The sequence below is a fragment of the Pteronotus mesoamericanus genome, unplaced genomic scaffold (assembly GCF_021234165.1).
Source record: "Pteronotus mesoamericanus isolate MK-2021 breed Mesoamerican mustached bat unplaced genomic scaffold, CSHL_Meso_final scaffold_137, whole genome shotgun sequence".
Taxonomy (NCBI): domain Eukaryota; kingdom Metazoa; phylum Chordata; class Mammalia; order Chiroptera; family Mormoopidae; genus Pteronotus; species Pteronotus mesoamericanus.
In genome coordinates, this window is record NW_026555306.1 from 5,123,949 (window position 1) to 5,142,275 (window position 18,327).

Consider the following 18,327-nt stretch of genomic DNA (forward strand, 5'->3'; position numbering starts at 1 on the left):
GCCTCTGTTTCTGTTTTCTTCATCAGTTTATTTTGTTCATTAGATTCCACAGATTAGTGAGATCATATGGTACTTGTCTTTCTCTGGCTTATTTCACTGAGCATAACGATCTCCAGGTCCATCCACGCTGTCACAAAAAGTAAGAATTCTTTTTGATGGCCGTGGAGTATTCCACTGTGTAAATGTACCACAGCTTTTTTTATCCACTCATCTCCTGATGGGCACTTGGGCGGCTTCCAGGTCTTGGCTATTGTAAATAACACTGCAATGAACACAGGGGTTCATCTATTCTTTCGAAATGATGTTTCGGGATTTTTAGGGTATGTTCCCAGAAGTGGGATGCCTGGGTCCAAAGGCAGGTCCATTTTTGATTTTGTAAGGAAAGCAGCGGTGTTGTCTTAACACGCAGCTCCCAAGTTCTCCCTGGGTGTGGGAGCCTGACTCCAAGAAGAACCCCAGCAACCCACGCCTCCTAACAGCCACTTGCCGCACGGTCCTCTCCTACACTGTGCCAAGGTCGGACAGCGCGGCCAGCAGCACATGGAAGAGGTGATGACGGGACATCCCTTCTTAGATGAAGTTCTAAGGACTATGGCTGCCATCTCTCTCTCTTTCTGTCCCTGTCTTCCTGTCTGTCTGTCTCTCCTCTTCTCTCTCTCTCTGTGCCTCTGTATCTCTCATCACTTGCCCTGTGGGAAGCCAGCTACTCTCCATGACGACACCCAAGCAGCCTCGGGGATGGGGGGGTGCAGCTACCAGCAGGGGACTGAGGCCTTGCGCCAACAGCTGAGAGGGGGAGCTTGGACGTGAGCCCCGCAACTCTGGGGGAGCCTCCGGGTGATCGCAGTCCCGGTTACAGGGGACTGAAGACCCCCAAGAAGCAGAACGACCTGGTTAAGCTGCTCTGGATTTCAGACCCTCAGAAACGATGTGAGATAATGTTATTTTAATATTATTCCCCGGTTTCCTCTGCTGTGTGCGCTCAACTTCCAGTGCGTGGGTTGTGGCGCCCCCTGATGGCCCAGAGCTTCCCGGTCCCTGCTGAGCCCAGTGTGCCCCGCACAACTGCCCTATTAAATCCTCCCAACAAGCCTATGAGTGAAGTGGTATTATCTCCATTTTATAGATGGAAAAATTGAGGCCAAGAAAGGGAGTCACTTGACCCAATTCCACTCAGCTACACAACAGAGGAGATGGGTCCTGGTCAGATATACGATTTGCAAATATTTTTTTCTTCTTAAAGAGGTCCCTTTGACATTCCTTGTGATCCTGGTTGGTGGTGGTGAGCTCCTTTAGGTCTTTTCTGGGAGCGTCGATTTAATTTTATTGTCCATTATTGTTTCATATAAAAAAGATATATACATATGTAAATATTTATTATCACTATTTTTGTATATTAGGTGTTCCTGAATGGAACATAGAGTTGATTTTATTAATACTTTTAAAAAAAGATTTTACTTATTTTTCGAGAGGGGGAAGGGAAGGAGAAGAGGAGGGAGAGAAACATCGATCACGCTGCCTCTCGGACGCCCCCAACTGGGGACACAGGCCCTGACCCGGAATCCAAACGCTGACCCTTCGGTTTGTGGGAGACACCCAACCCCAAGCCACACCAGTCAAGGCTTATCGATATTCTTGATTAGGTCATTAACTTAGAATTGATATTTAGCATTCAGTTAAACTCATCTGTATTTTTTTGTGGGGGGGCTCATTATGAATTAGTGTTTTTTAGAAACCAATAAAAATGTTCACATCTAAATGTAATGTTGCGGGACATGGTTAAAGAAATTAAAGCTTTTATTTTCAGAAAATCAAATTTCTAAAGTGATTTTAGTATGTGAATACTAAAAATATTTTTGTGAATTTTCAGAATTCTGATTACTGAATTAAATGGAAATTCACATTTTTGTTCTTTCCACTTAGTGTATATTTATTATTTTCAAATGAAGAACATGCTTGAGCATGAAAAGGACTTCAAATACTTTGAAGAAAATCAATTTCTGAAACCATTATGTCCCCTACGTATTGTGTAATTAAATACATCCAATCTTTCCAGGTATTCATTTTCTCATAGAATTGGACAACTTTTTGAATAAAGCTAGAAAATCCTAAGGCAAATTCAACTGTCAAAAATAAGAGCAATTATGGTAGCACTTTCCACATGCCAGTCTTTGTGCTAAGCATCTAACATGGAATAACCCATTTACTTCTTGGGTTGTGTAGCCTTATTGGATAGGCACCATTATCCTCACTTTAAAAATGAGAAAAGAGCTTGGGCCGGGTCGCTCCGCTGGTGAGCGCATCATCCAAACACGCCGAGGCTGCAGGTCCAGTCCCCGTCAGGGCACATACAAAAATCAACCAGTGACCGCAGGAACAAGTGAAACAATGAATCAATACTTCTCTCTTCACTACTCTTCCCAAAGTCAATCAATAAAAGTAAAAATAAAAAATGTACTGAGAAAACAGGCTAAGGGAGATGACCTCACTTCCCCAAGGTCACAGGTTTTAGGAAATTCTTTTTAAAAAGAGTTGCTCTCTAAAAACAGTTATCTGACACGTGACTATGTATACACCCCAGAATTCTCTCCCTCACCCTATGGGTGGCCTAGCGCCTCCACGTGCAGTGGGACTGTCCCCAGGACGGGGAGGTCGGGGAGGCGCAGGTTAGGGCGGGAAGAGGCTAAGTCCAGTTTGTGATGAAGGGGAAGAGACTCTCACATCATGGAAACCTTCAGGGCATTGGGAGCTACGCTTGAAAATGAGAAAATGAAATGGGCTGAGGACTGCGACTCCTGGTTACGGCCCCAGAGTCCCTGAGTTGTTGCATCACTGGAGATGACAGCTAATGTCTTATATTTGGCATTTTATTTCAAAGTTGCAACAAGAAGAGAAAAAACAAGATCAACGGCAGCACTTAGGAGATCCAGCCTGAGAACAGAACAGAGAGGTGCGGAGTCGGGGCCAGGGCGTTTACTTGCCCCCTCAGCAGAGAGCGGTGGGGAATGCCAATCCCCTAGGCCTGAGAGGTGGAGCTACGGGTCCAGATGCCTGGGTCCGGCCCTTATGGCTTTGGGAGTGTAGCGACCACGAGGGGGCGCCAGAGACCCAGGCGTCCGGGCGCCCCGGCCTTTTACTTATTGCACTTCAGAACCACTGGTTGGGGAGGTGACGATCCGGCTGGGATTAGATGCTACAGGCCGGTGGATCCGCGTGGCGGCCAGGCACAGTCTGCAGCGTCACACCGGGAGCATCCACTCGTGGGCTTTTGCTCCATACTGCGGGACAAGGCAAGCAGAGCGTGAGAGGGCAGTCACACGGCAATTCCCAGCAGGCCCCGGGACACCCCGGGCTGAGTGCTGGCGGAGCCGCACCCCGGACCCTCATAGGAAATGTAGTCCTCCCCGCAGAAGCCCGCCAGCGATGGCCAAGATGGCGCAGAGGCCGCCGGGAGACGTAATTCTGCAAAGGAGTTATTCTAAGGCCTTGCAGGCTGTTGGAAAAAATCAGTGGGGAAAGCCAGGATAGTGGATAGAAGTTCTAAGTCCCGATGATTTTACAGAGTTTACAGAAACTCAAGATCAAGTGCCAGGAATTGAGCCCAGGGATTCACCGGAAAGGTATCTTGGCTCAAACGAAATGAAATACTTCCAGAGCCTTATGAGAGGAAACAGTCCTGGGCCGCAGAGGGGGCCAGAGGCTTGTAGAAGAGAGTCCTCAGCCCAAAGGGACAGCCCGGGGCTCCAGGGGAGTCCATGGGGGGGTGGACTTCTGTGGCCACAGGCTGACTTCAAGTCCCAGAGTCTCGTGGGAAGGGGCTTTCTCCCACTGGAAGGACCCTGGGGACTGCAGAGGTTCAGGGAAAGGGATTTCTCAAGCTGCGGCTACAGAGGTTGCCAGGAAAGGGTCTTGGAGCCCCAAGGGGCGTGCTAGGCCACAGGGGCTCGGGCAAAGCGACTAGGCGGGGGCTCAGAGGCTGATGGGAAGGACTTTATCATCTCCTGGGACTAGTGAGAGGGGGATGCGTTCTCAGTCCAGAGGCTCATGGGACATGAGCTTCTCTAGGGAACTGGCAACCTGCCCATCCCCCAGCAAGTGCACCTCACCTGGATTGCCTTCAGCTCCTTGTAGAAGCGGAGGATGAGCTCGGGCCCATTTTCCATGGTGGGAATGTGGAGGTTCTGGGAAAGAAGGCGCGGTGAGCAAGGGGCTCCCACCCCGTCTCCTCCCTCCCATCTCCGGGGGCAGCGCCTCCTCACCTTGCCTTGGTACAGGATCCGATGCACCGGGCAGACCTGGCAGGCGGTGCCCGAGCCAAAGACTTCGCGGACCCGGCCCTCCTCCAACGCCCGTACAAACTCCTTCATGGTGATCTTACCCTCCACCACCCGGAACTCGCGCTGCAGGGCGAGCAGCAGACATATGAGCCCAGGGCGCTGCCCTGCTGCCAAGACCTGCCTCTCCCGCCCTAAGGACAGTGAGAAAAACAGAGACCCAAGGGAGGCGGACAGAGACAAGCCAGGGTACCCTAGCTCCACCCCCGCCCTCGATGCACTGGCCCCCAACACAGCAGGACCCCGTCACTCCCGCCGCCTGTAGACGCCACACCCTCACCCAGCTCCGAGCCATGTCCAGCAGACTCTGTCTGACTACTCCAGGCAGGATGACACCGTCCAGCGCGGGGGTCACCAGCTCCAGCACTGGGTCGGGTGCAAGGGGCGGGGGTGTCACTCTGCCCCTCAGGCGCGGCCTGAGGAGCCACCCCACCCCATCCCTGAGACCTGCGGTCTGCTAGGAATTAGAGTGCCACCCACTCCCACCAGGGCTCGGGGTGGGTCGCGGGTGGGCTCACCCCCATCCTCGTGGGTCCAGTAGACGAAGATGTTCATGGTGCCCACCTCGGTCAGCTGGTGGTCGGGCCCGTACAGCCAGAGAACCTGCTCACAGCCCTTATTTTTCGCCTCCTGCTGCACAAAGACTGTGGGCCCATAGTTCCTGGTGAAGGACAACACGGTCGCGCGAGGGCAAGCGAACCTGCCCGTGGGTCCCGATGGGTCTTTCCGTGCCAGGGCCGCCTCTGCCCGACTCGCTGTCCGCCCAGGGCTCCCAGCGCCGAGGGGACAGGGTCGCAGCCCCTCCGTCTGGAGGCCAAGGCCTGGCCTGCTCTGTACCGGACTGATTTTCCCCCCGCCCCCCACCCTCACGCAGGTGGTCCCCAGGATTAGAAACTGTTTACCACCTTTGTACCCAGGAGCCGTCTCCTTCCCACCCCCAAGCTCAGCTGAAGTGTCACCAGCTCCTCTGAGGACTTGGAAAATGCCCCAGTCGCCTCCCTCAGAGCATGCGCCGCCCTGGACTTTGGGGCTCCCACCGGCCCGGATCCGACTCACCTGCGGGTCGGCGGCCCCAGCGCAGGGCCCGGCCCGGCAGGCCTCATGACACGCGTGTGTGAAAGGGCCTGAACGAACTCCCGGCTGGGACCGCACATGCTGCCCCGGCGCGCCCTCACCCCATTCTCCGCCCTGGTCACCAGCCAGAGACCCTCCCTGCTGTCCTGAACCAAGGCTGCCAGTGAGGCAGACTTACACGGAGAGTCACACACAGGCTGATGGGCGCTGGGGGCCCAGGGGCCTAGGGGCCTAGGGGGGGTGGGGAGGAGAGGGGCGGGCCCAAGTGTTCAGGGCAGGCTGCCTGGTGATGAGACCAACGAAATAAGTGGAAACTCTATTTCTGGAGGCTTCCCAAGAGGCCAAGCCTGGTTTCCCCACGGACCTCCACTCGACCCCAAGCCCCACTCAACTGCTCCCCTAGCACGCTTTCGCATACGCGTGCACACACACTCACCGCCACGGTGCCAAGGACATCACATCCCATTTTGTGGGCAGAGCTGTCCCCAACCACGTGAAACAGGACCGGGAGGGCAACGGACGTCCGAGGCACATCCCTAAGCCCGGCCACGGCGGTGTTAGGGCAGGACTACTTACCCCCCCAGCTTGCAGTCTCCGACGCCACCCACCCAGGCGCGGATGAACGCCGGGTCGGCCAGGAGGGAGACGGGGTTCATCGAATCTCCGGGGAAGTATGAGCCCACGGGGCAGAGAATGACCAACAGGAGGGCTCTCGAGGACCTGGCGACACCCAGAGAGGGCTGCGATGGGCAGAACGGGGCGTCAGGGACCCAGGAGTCCAGGCCTCGAGCCGCACCCCTGCCCCAGGCGTCCGGGTCCCGGCCCTTCCCGTTCGGACTCCCCCACCCCAGTCTGGTTCCCGAGCCCCGCCGCCCCCCCCACCCCCCCGCCCCCGCACTGAGGGCCGGGCCCACCTCGTTCCCAAAGAACAAAGGGCGCACGTAGAGGCTGGAGCCGGGGCTGTCCGGAACCCAGTCCTTGTCCACCTCCACGAGCCGGCGGATGCACTCGAGTAGCTCGACCTTGTCGAAACTCTGCGTGGGATTTGGACGTGTCAGGGGGCGCTCGCTGCAGCCCCCCTCGCCCTCCCGGACCCGGGTGGCCAGGGCGCCTCACCGGCAGGCACAGGCGCAGGGCCGAGCGCAGCATGCGGTCCATGTTGAGCCAGGGTCGGAAGAGGCGCACCGTCCGGTCGCTGCCTTTGAACGCCTTCATGCCCTCAAAGAGCTGCGGGGATCAGGTGGGCGGGCAGCTCAGAGACCACCTCCGACAGCCGGGAAGGGACAGTGAGGGACAGCGAGACACAGACCGGTGCCCAGGCATACAGACACAGAAGCAGAGACACGGCTGGGGAGAGAGGGGCCCGCTGAGCGCAAGGAACGAGAGGGTGAGAGAGCAAAGAGAGACCCAGAGGGACAGGACACCGAGACAATCAAGGAAGCAAAGGACAGAGACAGCGCAGAACAGAGCGACCCAGAGACAGAGGTGCCCAGCCCACATGCTGCTCAAGGCGGCTCTTTCTCAGGACTGCTGATGGTGTGGGAGTTGTGTTTTTGTTTTTTTTTTTTGAAGAGTCCTTGTGTTTTAGAAAAACACTGAAATAGCTCTGCATGAGATAATACAAAGCCCAGGATTTGCTTTAAAACCCTACAGAAAGAAGGAAGTCCCGGTTAAACCAGACGGTGACCAACCACGCTGACTGGTGAGGCAGGGGGAGGGGGAGGGGAGGGGCCGGTCTCATCCTTCTATTTTTGTTTGAAGTTTTCCACAATAAAAACACTTTAAAAAAATATTTCGAGCCCTGGCTGGTGTGGCTCAATGGATTGAACTCCGGCCTGCGAACCCCAGGGAAGCCGGTTGGATTCCCAGGCAGGGCACAGGCCTGGGTTGCGGGCCAGGTCCCCAGCTGGGGGCGGGCGAGAGGCCACCACACACTGATGTTTCTCTCCCTCTCTTTCTCCCTCCCTTCCCCTCTAAAAATAAATAAATAAAATCTTTAAAAAAAATTTATGGAAAGGGGAAGGAAGGGAAAAAGAGAGGGAGAGAAACATCCACGCGAGAACGAAACACCCACCGGTTGCCTTTTCACAGGTGCTCCGACCGGGGACCAAACCCACCACCCAGGCGTGTGGCCTCACCGGGAATCGGTCCGGCCCCCTTCCCATTTGCGGGATGATGCCCAACCCACTGAGCCACTCCAGCCTGGGCACAGCACTCCTTTTAATACCCCCTCCCCCAAAAAATGTTTATTCCACCCCACCCTGCCGTTCCGACCCCTGCCCCTCTCACCACAAGAGCGGGCTTCTCCCAACTCGCTCTCCTGGACTCGCACTGCCCGCTGGGCCCCCACTGCTGTCCCCCTGCCCACCTCACATTCCCAGACTTTGCACCCGCTGGGCCCTCCGCTAGGGGCCTCTCCTCCTTGCCCCATCTCAGGTCCTTCTACGTCTACTCTCAGGGCTCAGCTTAGGCGTTACATCCTTCCTGGGGAGCCTCACCCCGCGATGGGTCGGGGGGCCTGACTCCCGCCCCAGAGTCCCATGCTTGCTTCTTTAATGTCTGCTTCTCCACAGACTGGAAGTAGCACAGAGAAGGGACCCCTACCCCTGGGCCCAGGTCAGTGCTTGGCACATAGTAGGTTTCTGGAGAGTGAATGAATGACTAAACGCATGACTAAAGAATGAAAAACAAGCCAGGATAGCTTGGGGGAAATAAAATGAGTGACATGGAGCCCTGGCGAGGTAGCCCAGTGGGTTAGAGCCTTGTCCTGACACGCCAAGGTCGCAGGTTCGATCCCTGCTCAGGGCACATAGAGGAATCAACCAATGAGTGCATCAGTGAGTGGAACAACAAACCAATGTTTCTCTCTCCCTTCCTCCCTCTCCGCCTTCTTCTCTCTCTCAAACCAATATATAAAATTAAAAAAAAAAGTGACATGGACACATGAGTAAACAGACTGACCGGTGGAAGAGACTAAAAAGTAGATTATAAAGCAATGGGGGAACACATGGTTAATTCAGTTACATGGTGTTGGGACAACCAAATACTCACCTAGGGAAAACAATTAAATTGGATCCCTGTCTCACACTCTACACTAAGAAAAATTGCAGGTGGATTAAAGATTTAAATTTGAAAAATTAAACCATAAAAGCTATAGAAGAAAACACAAAGTAACTATTTTAGGTCTTGCATTGGGGATGGTATTCTAAATATGACAAATCACAGAAGCCTGACCCCCCCCCCAAAAAAAAAAACATAAACAGAGACTGATACATTTGACTGCATAAAAATAAACCGGGGAGTTTCAGGTCATATCACATATATTGTATCTGCTATTCAAAGTACTCCTGCAAATGAATTTTTAAATTTATTTCAAACCCACCCCGGTAGAAAAATCATCCTAGAAAATGGACAGTTCACAGGCAGCAAATAACAATGGCTCCTGCGCTTGTGAAAGATGCTTGTGAAACTTCGTCATCAGGAGGAAAGGTCAATTCAAATTACTCTGAGATACATTCAAAACCGCTTAGGCGCCCTGGCTGGTGTGGCTCCATGGACTGAGCACCGGCCTGCGAGCCACAGGGTCACCGGTCAGGGCACATGCAGGGGTTGAGGGCCCGGTCCCCAGGAGGGGGCACGTTAAGGGCAATCACACACTGATGTTCCTCTCCCTCCCTTCCCCTCTCTGGAAACAAATAAATAACCGCTTAGGAAATTGGACAAGTATGACAAAGGTCATTGAGGGTGTGGGAAAACAGGTTCTTCTGGGGGGTGTGGAACCTGAGGCAGCTTCCACTGAGGCAGGTACAGCAACGTCTATCGACATTATAAACACACACACACTTGGACCCAACAGTTCTAGAAACTGGAGTTATGAGCGTGCCCTTAAAGGAAGTGACACGGGATTACGAGATTGCCCGCTGCAATGCTGTCTGTGATCGGTAGCACAGGACTGGAAACACAGGCGTCCGTCCAATGGCAGGCGCTGCCTTCATGAGGCACTGTCTGGCTGGGTTCCTAACACCGCGGCAAAAAGAAGGAGAAAGCTCTTAAGGGAGGCTCAAGAAGCTCGAAGAGGCACGAAAGGAAGAAAGCAAGATGTCAAACAGGGAGGGTGCAGCCTGGTACGTTCTGTGCGACAAGAGAGGAAACAATCACACAGGTCGGCATTGAGATCTGGGAAGCTGCACCCCGGACGGACGGGGAACGGGGAACGGGGGCGCCGGGGAGGGACAGTCTCTCTTTTACACTTACAATTCTGACCTGTGTGAATATATGTCCATTTTTCTTTTCCTTTTTAATTTAAGACTTTATTATTTTTAGAGAGAGGGTGAAAGAGAGGGAGAGAAACGTCGACGTGAGACTCTTCGATAGGTTGCTTCTCGTACACGCCCCAACAGGGACCAAGCCCGCAACTCAGGCACGTGCCCTGACCAGGGACCTGGTGGCCTTTGGCTTTGTGGGATGACTCCCAACCAACTGATCCATACCAGTCAGGGCGTATGTGTCCATTTTTTAAGAACACATTTTAATTGAAAAACACTCCAAATAAAATTAAAAATTTTTAAATAAAGAGGGATAAGGACAGAAAGCAGGCGTTATGTGTATTTTTCTGCATGTACACTATCACCATGAGCATTAAAAAAATAACAATACAAGCGAGCCCTTGCCAGGTAGCTCAGTTGGTTAGAGCTTCATCCCAATTACACCAAGGGTGAGGGTTCGATCCCCAGTCAGGGCACATACAAGAATCAACCAATGCCCTGGCTGGTGTGGCTCAGTGGTTTGAGCGCAGCCCACTAACCGAAGGATCACCGGTTCAATTCCCAGTCAGGGCACACGTCTGGGTTGCAGGCCACGTCCCCAGTAGAGGGTGTGTGAGAGGCAACCACACACTGATGTTTCTCTCCCTCTTTCTCCCTGCCTTCCCCCTCTGCCTAAAAATAAACAAATAAAATCTTTAAAAAAAAAATAAATCAACCCATGAATGCATAAATAAGTGGAACAGCAAATTGATGTTGTTCTCTCTGTCTTTCTCTCCCTCCCTTCCTGTCTCTAAAATCAGTAATACTTTTTTTAAAATTAAAAAAAAATACAGGTGGTCAGGTTGTTATTCCGCACATGCCCCAGAGTGAAGATGGCGTGGGAACGTGATTTACCCATGTCCGTGGCTGGCCTCACTCCCCCACACACCTCAAATGAGAGGGAGTACCAAAAAAAAGTCCATTTTGTATGCCAGGGCCTCTGCACCCTTTCGTGCGTGCTCACTCAGCCGAAGCAGCGCTGGTTCCCAGCTGGAGGACTGAGAGGTAAACAGACGGCAGCCTCCAAACACCACCCTCCTGGGGCTACAATCCTGACTGTCCGTCCCTAGCGTCTCTAAGCGCTACAGAAGGTAGTCACCTCTGCACAGAGCTGACTGGCTCTAGTCAAATGTCCAGAGTTGGAGGAGCCCTGCAGAAAAAGGTTTTTTTTTTAAATCTTCACCCAAGGGCATGTCCACCGATTTGTTACAGAGAGGGGAGGGAAGGGAGAGAGACATCAGTGTGAGAGAGAAACGTCGACTGGTTGCCTCTCGCATGTGCCCCGATTGGGGATCGAACCTGCAACCTGAGCAAGTGCACTGATCGGGAATCGAACCCACAATGAGTTTAGGGATGACGCTCCCACTAACTGAGCCACACTGGCCACAGCAACTCTCAAAATTCTTAACAGGAAAACATGCCTAATGTTACAGAACTATCATACTCTAAGGAACAAAAACCGCTCAGCTGCAAACCAGCTACTGGAGCTGTACTGTGTTCATTCAAATCCTGTCACAACTACAGCTTCCTCAGGAAGACTTTGCTTTCAGCCACAGCTTTAAGTCACACACCGAATGCCACCTGGATCTCTCTCCTCAGAGGCCCATCACCAAGCCCCGTGAAGCCGATCCACCTCCCAAGTCCCCCTACGGACACAGTCCCGTGGACTACATGGTCATCGGGCCAAACCTCGGGGCGCCCTCCTCAGCCCTCCCTTCCCTCCTCTCACGCAGCCGGCCAGTCCCTCCTGTCCATCCCCCAGCTCCCGCCCCCGCTCAGGCCTCACATCTACCTATGTCCTCCTGTCTGGACCTCGGACGGCCCGGCCTGCTGGCCTCCGGTCTCCACGCTCCTGCTCACCCACCCCGTGCGCTGGCAGGGGTCGCACTGGACCCAGCACCGGCCCTGCTCCGTGCCTGCTCGAAGCCTCCGTGGCTCCCGGCGCCTTTGACGAGGTCCCAGCCCCTCGGCTCCTCTGTGGCCCCGATGACATCCTCAGCCCCCTGCACCACGCTCCAGTCCCACGGTCCCCCCAGATACGCTGGGCTCCTCTTTGTGCTGTCCCTCTACTGGCCGTCCCCTCTCCCTCTAATGCCTTACACGTCCCCCTTTGCTCAGACAGACCCCACTTTCTCTCAAGTTATTGGAGGAATCGGGTTCCTCCTCTGGCTCCTCATGATGCCCCGGCTGCCGCCATCAGAGCTCAGATCACACTAGCCTGTGACCAAAACGTGTGGTTTTCAAGTGAAGGAACTGGATCTGCTCCTCTCGGGGACCCCAGCGTCCTCCAGCACGTGGGCGGGACCATGAGAAGCCTCTGAAGACAGACGACACATACACAGAAAGAAGAAACACAGAGAGCAGACCCAGGGCGGGGGAACAGGCAACAGACAGAGCGAGAGCGAAAAGACGCAGAGAGGGACAGGGCAGAGGCCGGCTGCCATGCCACCTGCAGTGAGTAGTGGAGAGCGGAGCAGGCCGGGTGCAGCGAGAGGTTCTGAAAAGGCTGGATTCGGGGCTGGCTCCAGCCCTTCTTCTCGGTCCACTCCACCATCAGCATGTGGTCGGTGAACGTCTTCCCAAACACCAGGGTCTCGCTGGGGTCAGGCTTCTTATGAGGTTTCTGTGTCATTTCCAGCTGCAAGTCTGCAGCCTGAGAAAAGAAAGGGGACCCGGGGATCCTGGAGTCTGGCCACAACGTCCACACTGAAAAACTACAACTTCCGTGAGTCCTTGGGGAAGAGGCTCCAGAGGCTTCTGGGACATGCAGTTTCCTCTCTCCCACAGCCCAAAAGCAGGCAATTAGACTACCCCATTGCCACCCACCTTGACCTTTGAACCCTGGATCTTTTGGGGATTCCCAAAGTCCATACCCAGCCCCCTCCTTCCCCAGATCCAGCAGTTCAGGCCCCCGGCCCCTCTCCCTTAGGATCCAAGAGTATAGTCCCCTCCTTTTACCTTGAAGCTGGATGAGGCATATCTTCGGGGACCACACAGGAGCCAAGGGACAGGGAGAAGTTTTCGGAACCAAATCTGGGGATAGGGACAGAAGAAAGGTGGTGAGGCCAGGAGACAGAGAGAGTGTCAAAGCCCTGGCAACTCCTTCATCACCTCCTTCACTTGGGAGGTCCCTCTGGCCTACTCTGTCCCAGGCTCAGTGCACTCTAAACAGGGCATATGATCTGGCCAAGTCTTTTTTTTTTAATCCTCACCCAAGGCTATGTTTTACTGATTTTAGACAGAGAGGAAGAGAGAGAGAGAAAAACACTGATGTGAGAGAAACACCGATCAGCCGCTTCCTGCTTGTGCCCCGACCAGGGATCGAACTCAAAACCCGAGCCACTGCCCAGACCACGAATCAAACCTGCAACTCTTAGGTATATAGGATGAGGCTCCAACCAAGCGAGCCACCTGGCCAGGGCTGGTCAAGTCTTTTCCTCTGTCCTGATCAGAATGTAGCAGGAAGGGATCCTGAGGGAGGCCAAGTCCCTCCCACCCCTATGAAGGCCATCCCTGGAAAGAGCAGACTCAGCTCCCATTCCCTCCTCCATGCCGGGCAAAGTCAAATTCAGGCACCTCCCACCCCACAGAACTTTGGCCCCAGCCCTGAGACCAGTTCAGAGAGAAGACGACAAGGGAAGGTATGCAGGTAAGTGAAGGCCTCGCCAGGGGACCCAAATCCTAATAAGAGTTAGAAAAGCAGGGGACCTATAGGTCATGCTCCCCCAGGAGCCAGGATCTCTATTGCTAGCCTCCTCCTCCCTCAGACCCGGGAGTCCGGTCCCCGGCCCCTCCTCCCTCAGACCCGGGAGTCCAAGTCTATATTCTTCAAGGGTAGCAGACTCACTGAATTTGATTACTTGACGCTCCCTGCCCCACACTTCGAACCCCAGTGATTCCAGTTCCCTTCAGATCCCAGGACGAAGGGGTAGCCACAAGGACCTGGACACCCCCCACCCCAGTCACCAACGGACACCGTCCAGTGAACACTTCTCCTGGGGCCCTGCCAGCCTGAGGCCGGGAGGGGAGGGCTGGTCTGGCTGTGGCCTGCAGGGTGCCCTCTCCCCGGAGTTCTCAGACCTGACATGGCTCTTTCCCCAGCCCTGGGGAAGACGGCTGTGCCGTGAGGCTAAGGAGACAACAGCAGCCCAGCCGGCGCCTGCCGCTGGGCTGGGTGAGCTGACACCAACCGATGAGAACGGATGTGAATGGCCGCGGTGACTGGGCAGTAGGTGAGTCGTGGGGAGAGGGGGGCTGAGGGGCTGCGAAGGCATAAAGTCTGGGCCACCTATAGCAGTGTGGCGCCCAGGACTTCTGGCATGATTAGGGTGTTGCTCTGACGCACGGCCTCTAGGTGGCGCGGTGTGGCCTGCGTAAGCCTGTGGCCACGCTTCCATCCAGGAGGGGACAGAACACCCACAGCGTGGAGAGTCCCTACAGGGCAGAGATGGGCAGCATCTGGGCAAGAGGGCAGCCTGCAGGGGGAACCAGAATGGATGAAAATAAAAGAGTATGGGAGGGAAGAGTAAGAGTGAGAGAAAGAGAAAGAGAAACAGAAAACAGTCTCCTATCCTGAACACGCCGGATCGCATCTGATCTCCAAGGCCTCGCAGGTTCGGTCGGGCGTGGTCAGTTCTTGGGTGGGAGAAGTAGAAAACACAAACCGGAAAGAACAGAAAACAAGAACCTCAAGAGGCCAAAATAGATATGATCATTAGGAGAAAGAGGCTGAAACAACAGTGAAGAGGGAGAGAGACTCTAGGAAAGTAAGCCTGGAGAAAGCAAGGTAACATAAGGAGGGTGGGGATAAAGAGAAGCCCCGAGCGGGAGGACGAGGGGAAAGGCAATAGATGAAGACCCGACTTCAGCAACAGTACGAACGACCTGGAGAGAAACCGCCTCAGTGATGCTTAGAGACAGAGGTGTCCTGGACAGAGGGAACAAAGTGGGTGGAAAACACACCCACAAGGCAGAGAAGGGGTTTGTCAGTGTGCAGTTGAGAAACCTGCCCTGGCCACAGCGCCCCTGTCACACTGGGAGAAACCACCTTCATCCTCCCTGGACACGCCTCTAGGGGAGGGGTCTCTCCTCGGCTGACACCCCACCATCCGCCACGCCAAGCCACAGGGACGGGGCCCAGAGGAGAACTCCCAGATGGTAGGTGGGCATTGGGGCAAAGAGTGTGCAAGCACTTGGGCTGAATTAAGACACAAGGAAAGTTGAGGGGGCGGGGGGGACGTGTGCCCAGGGCAGGGCTCCGCAACGTCAGGGAGCCGCTACTGGCTCATCACAGTGCAGGACTGTCCCCACTGCAAGCCAGGCCTGTCTCCCAACATGGCTCTGGAGTGTCCCCGTCAAAGCCCAGGGTTGTCCCTTTGTTTCTGTCACCTGCTACCTAGCACTGTCTTTCACACGTCAGGACTGCCCCTCACATCGCAGCCCAGAAAAAGTCCCCATCACCGCACAGCCTTGTCTCACCCAGGCACAGTCCCTATCACGGCCCCAAACAGTCCCAGTGAGAGCCCGAAGCTGTCCTTGTCACAGCCCAGGACTGATCCCTTCACGTGTAGAACTGTCCCATTATAGCCCAGGATTCTCCTGTCACCGATGATAACTGTCCTGTGCCAGCCCAAGACTCTCCACAGCCCAACCCCAGACTGTCCCTGTCACTGCCCACGACAGTCCCACCACAATCCCCCGATGTGCCCCAGTCACAGCGCAGGCCTGTCTCCATCAGCCACTGAAACCCAAGAAAGTCGAAAATCTGCCCTGCCATCCGTCAAGCCAGGATGAGACCCAGCCCCAGGCAGGTGCAACGCGAACAGAGGAACGCGGCTCCCAAGGTTACGCTGTAGCTGTCAAGGGTTGTAATGACCTCCCCTTCTGGGAGTTGCTAGTTTCCTTCCTCACTGAGAAACTTTTGTTTTCTAAAATCACAGGCTTTCTGAACTCTGCTGGTGGACTCGCAACCGGAAAAACGGACTGTCTCGGTCTTGCCCGGAGCGTTTTTGTCACTCTGACAATGAGAAGCTGCCTTGATCTCCGTCCGACCCAGGTGCGGAGCTTTAGAAGAGGTTTCGGGGACACAACGGTTCACATCTATCTTAGCCTTTAGTTCCAAGAAAAAACGGCCTGGAATCCAATTCCCAGTCCGGACCTGAGGATGCACTCTGCGCCTTCAGCCCACTCCCACCCCTGTGGGTGCTGGGGGCCTATCCTGGTGCCTCCACAGGCTGACGACCCCCTTCTTAGTCCCCCACCCAGACCCCTGCCTCTCCCATTACTGTCCCCTCCTCCATCTTTCCCGTCTCGGCCTCCTGCCCACCAATAACCTTCCCCCACCCGCCACCGCCCACCAAAGCTCCGCACTCCTTTCCAGCTGGGCCCCCCTCCTCCTCCGCGCCTCGCAACGGAACCCCAGTGCCGGAGGAGCGGAGCCAGGCCGGACGGGCGGCGCGTGAGTGGTCCTCCCGGAAGTGCGCCGCCCGCGGGGTCCTCCAGCTCCACAGCGCGGGGCCGCTGCGAACCTACCTTCCCCAGCGCGGCTCCCGCCATGGTCGGTGCTGCGAGTAACTGTGCCTGCTCAATATTAAGACGTCCGGCTCCGCCTGGTCCACGCCCCCTCGCGCGGGGCGCCGCAAGATTCCATTATTACAGGGTGCCCTCGTGGAGACGGACGCTGCTGCAGAGCGCATGCGCCGGAACGCGCCCCCGGCACGGGACTTAACCGAAACCACCCTCCTCCCAGCCCCCTCCAGGGGGTGTTCCAGCGACACCGAGGCTGTTGGAGAGCTCGCCTGCAGCGCCTTCAAAAATGCATTTCAATAGGTTCTGCAACCGTGCGGGAGTGCTGTGAAGCGTCCCCGGGTAATGGAATTGGCAAAATCGGTGGTTTATGCTGCCTGTCACTGTAAGAACCAATAAGCAGGGACAAAGAGTGAATCTTTATGGGCTCTTTATTCACATGCCGGCGATCGGAGAAGACGGGGGGAAGGGGGGTTATGAACTCTAAAGTCGGTCTTAGCATCCCATTTCAAGCCGACCTTTTTTATAAGGCGAAGAAAGGGTAGGTAAGGGGTTTGGAAAAGGAGGTTCATTGGATAGGAGCTGCAGTGGGGCCGGGAGGTGGGGGGTGGGGAGAGACGATCTTCCTAGTACTTCATCTGTTGATCAACAGTTCTTCACCTGTGTCCTGGACATTTCCTCCCTCTACCGCAGTCGTTGAATTGTTTACGCACCTCCTGGAGTCACCAAGGTCGAGTATTCCAGTTCCTGGAATAAGAGCTTTCCAGAGGCGTCAATCACTTAAGCCTGTCAACTAAGACTAAAATCTTTAACTCTTGAGTTCCCCTATCAGCCAGAGAGGAAAGGCCAGGACCTCCGCAGGTCTCGATCCCTTCCTTGGTGAAAAGGAAAAGCATACTATATATGTCCACGGGTGCATATCACATAAAGGAAAAGGGAAAGGACTTTGGGGAAAGACTTTGCAGGCAGGGATGAAGGAGTTGCAGTCAAAAACCCTGTTTGAATATAGTTTTTCTGTAATTTTTTAAAGACATAGCCCTGGCCGGTGTTGCTCAGTGGATTGAGTGCCAGCCTGTGAACCAAAGGGTTTCTGGTTCGATTCCCAGTCAGGGCACATGCCTGGGTTTCAGCTGGGGGCACATGAGAGGCAACCACACATTGATGTTTCTCTCCCTCTCTCTCACTTCCTCCTCTCTGAAAATAAATATTTAAAAAAAAAAAAACAGACAAAACCACAGTTCACCATGCCTCCTTCCAGTCCTTTTCATCAGTGGGACCTGAAAAATTTCTGTACCCCAACGTATTGATGAGCCTCTAAGTGAAGCAGGAGATAGGAAGAGGACACTCCAGAGGTGCCCAGGGCTACGATAAAGAACATCGATAAAGGACCCAAAACCCTGTTCTAAGACTGGTCGTTCCTGCTTTCTGGAAAAGCACTGAATCCCAGTGAATTATGAATGAACCTGTGCAGATCTACCTGACCCCTGCTTCATTATAATAGCATTATAATAAATTAGCATTGTGGGGACCCCCCTTTCCACTGGCCAGACAAGGAAATCAGGGGGGACCACTTGCGCAGTAACTTTAAAGAAATATAACTACTTGTACATGCGTAATAAAAGCCGACCAAAACTAGCCAGGGGAGACCTGCCCTAAAAGAATAAAAGTAGTTATTCTTTTAAAAGAAAAAGAGTTGGCTCTGCCCAGCTCTGCTCTGCTCAGCTTTGCTCTGCTCTGCTCTGCTCTGAACCGGCCTGCTCCCATGGTTTGTGTGGCTTAATAAACCTGCTTTCTCTTGCTTTTCGCTATAAACTGTGTGTTCGGTTCCATTTTTGTCCACGATCACCAAGAACCTGGTTGCCTGTGCCCACCTGTGGCAGATGAATTGCTTCTAGAACAGGATGTCCTGCTTACCACCTTCCCGAGGGTTTCCCCAACTTCAGAACCCCCAGAGGCAGAGTAGCCGATTGCTCCCCGGTCAGTGTGCCTGCTGCCCAGACCTTCCGTGGTTCAGGTCCCTAGAGCCCTGCCTCTAGGTTGCCGTGACTCCAAACCGTTGTTTCTGCTGTATCCTCAAACTCAAGCCCAAA

General features: G+C 54.3%; 1 protein-coding gene and 1 long non-coding RNA gene across 3 annotated transcripts; one reads left to right on the forward strand and one right to left on the reverse strand.

The window, feature by feature from the left end:
- Positions 1-2,861: 2,861 nt before the first annotated feature.
- BCAT2 (branched chain amino acid transaminase 2) lies at positions 2,862-18,112 on the reverse strand. Of its 2 annotated transcripts, none has more exons than XM_054588681.1 (11): positions 16,244-18,112; positions 12,671-12,745; positions 12,162-12,365; positions 6,525-6,635; positions 6,323-6,442; positions 5,985-6,148; positions 4,853-4,995; positions 4,615-4,700; positions 4,260-4,400; positions 4,107-4,181; positions 2,862-3,278 (listed from the first exon to the last, which is right to left on the reverse strand). In XM_054588681.1, exons 1-11 carry the CDS (start codon positions 16,265-16,267, stop codon positions 3,240-3,242), a joined length of 1,182 nt encoding a protein of 393 aa, XP_054444656.1. In that variant the 5' UTR covers positions 16,268-18,112; the 3' UTR covers positions 2,862-3,239. The 2 variants fall into 2 exon arrangements, with proteins under 2 accessions (XP_054444656.1, XP_054444657.1); XM_054588682.1 differs by lacking the exon at positions 16,244-18,112 and adding an exon at positions 13,077-13,154.
- On the forward strand, positions 13,312-16,250 carry LOC129082910 (uncharacterized). Its single transcript, XR_008530441.1, has 3 exons — positions 13,312-13,361; positions 13,814-13,944; positions 15,652-16,250. It is a non-coding gene; the product is annotated as an uncharacterized LOC129082910 (long non-coding RNA).
- Positions 18,113-18,327: the final 215 nt, after the last annotated feature.

Excerpts from the sequence above, each read along its gene's own strand:
- BCAT2 (XM_054588681.1), bottom strand. The coding sequence starts at position 16,267 with ATGGCGGGAGCCGCGCTGGGGAAG. Across the intron at positions 6,443-6,524 it reads CCCTGCGCCTGTGCCTGCCG|AGTTTCGACAAGGTCGAGCT; the intron begins GTGAGGCGCCCT and ends AATCCCACGCAG. Across the intron at positions 3,279-4,106 it reads AGGAGCTGAAGGCAATCCAG|TATGGAGCAAAAGCCCACGA; the intron begins GTGAGGTGCACT and ends CTTGTCCCGCAG.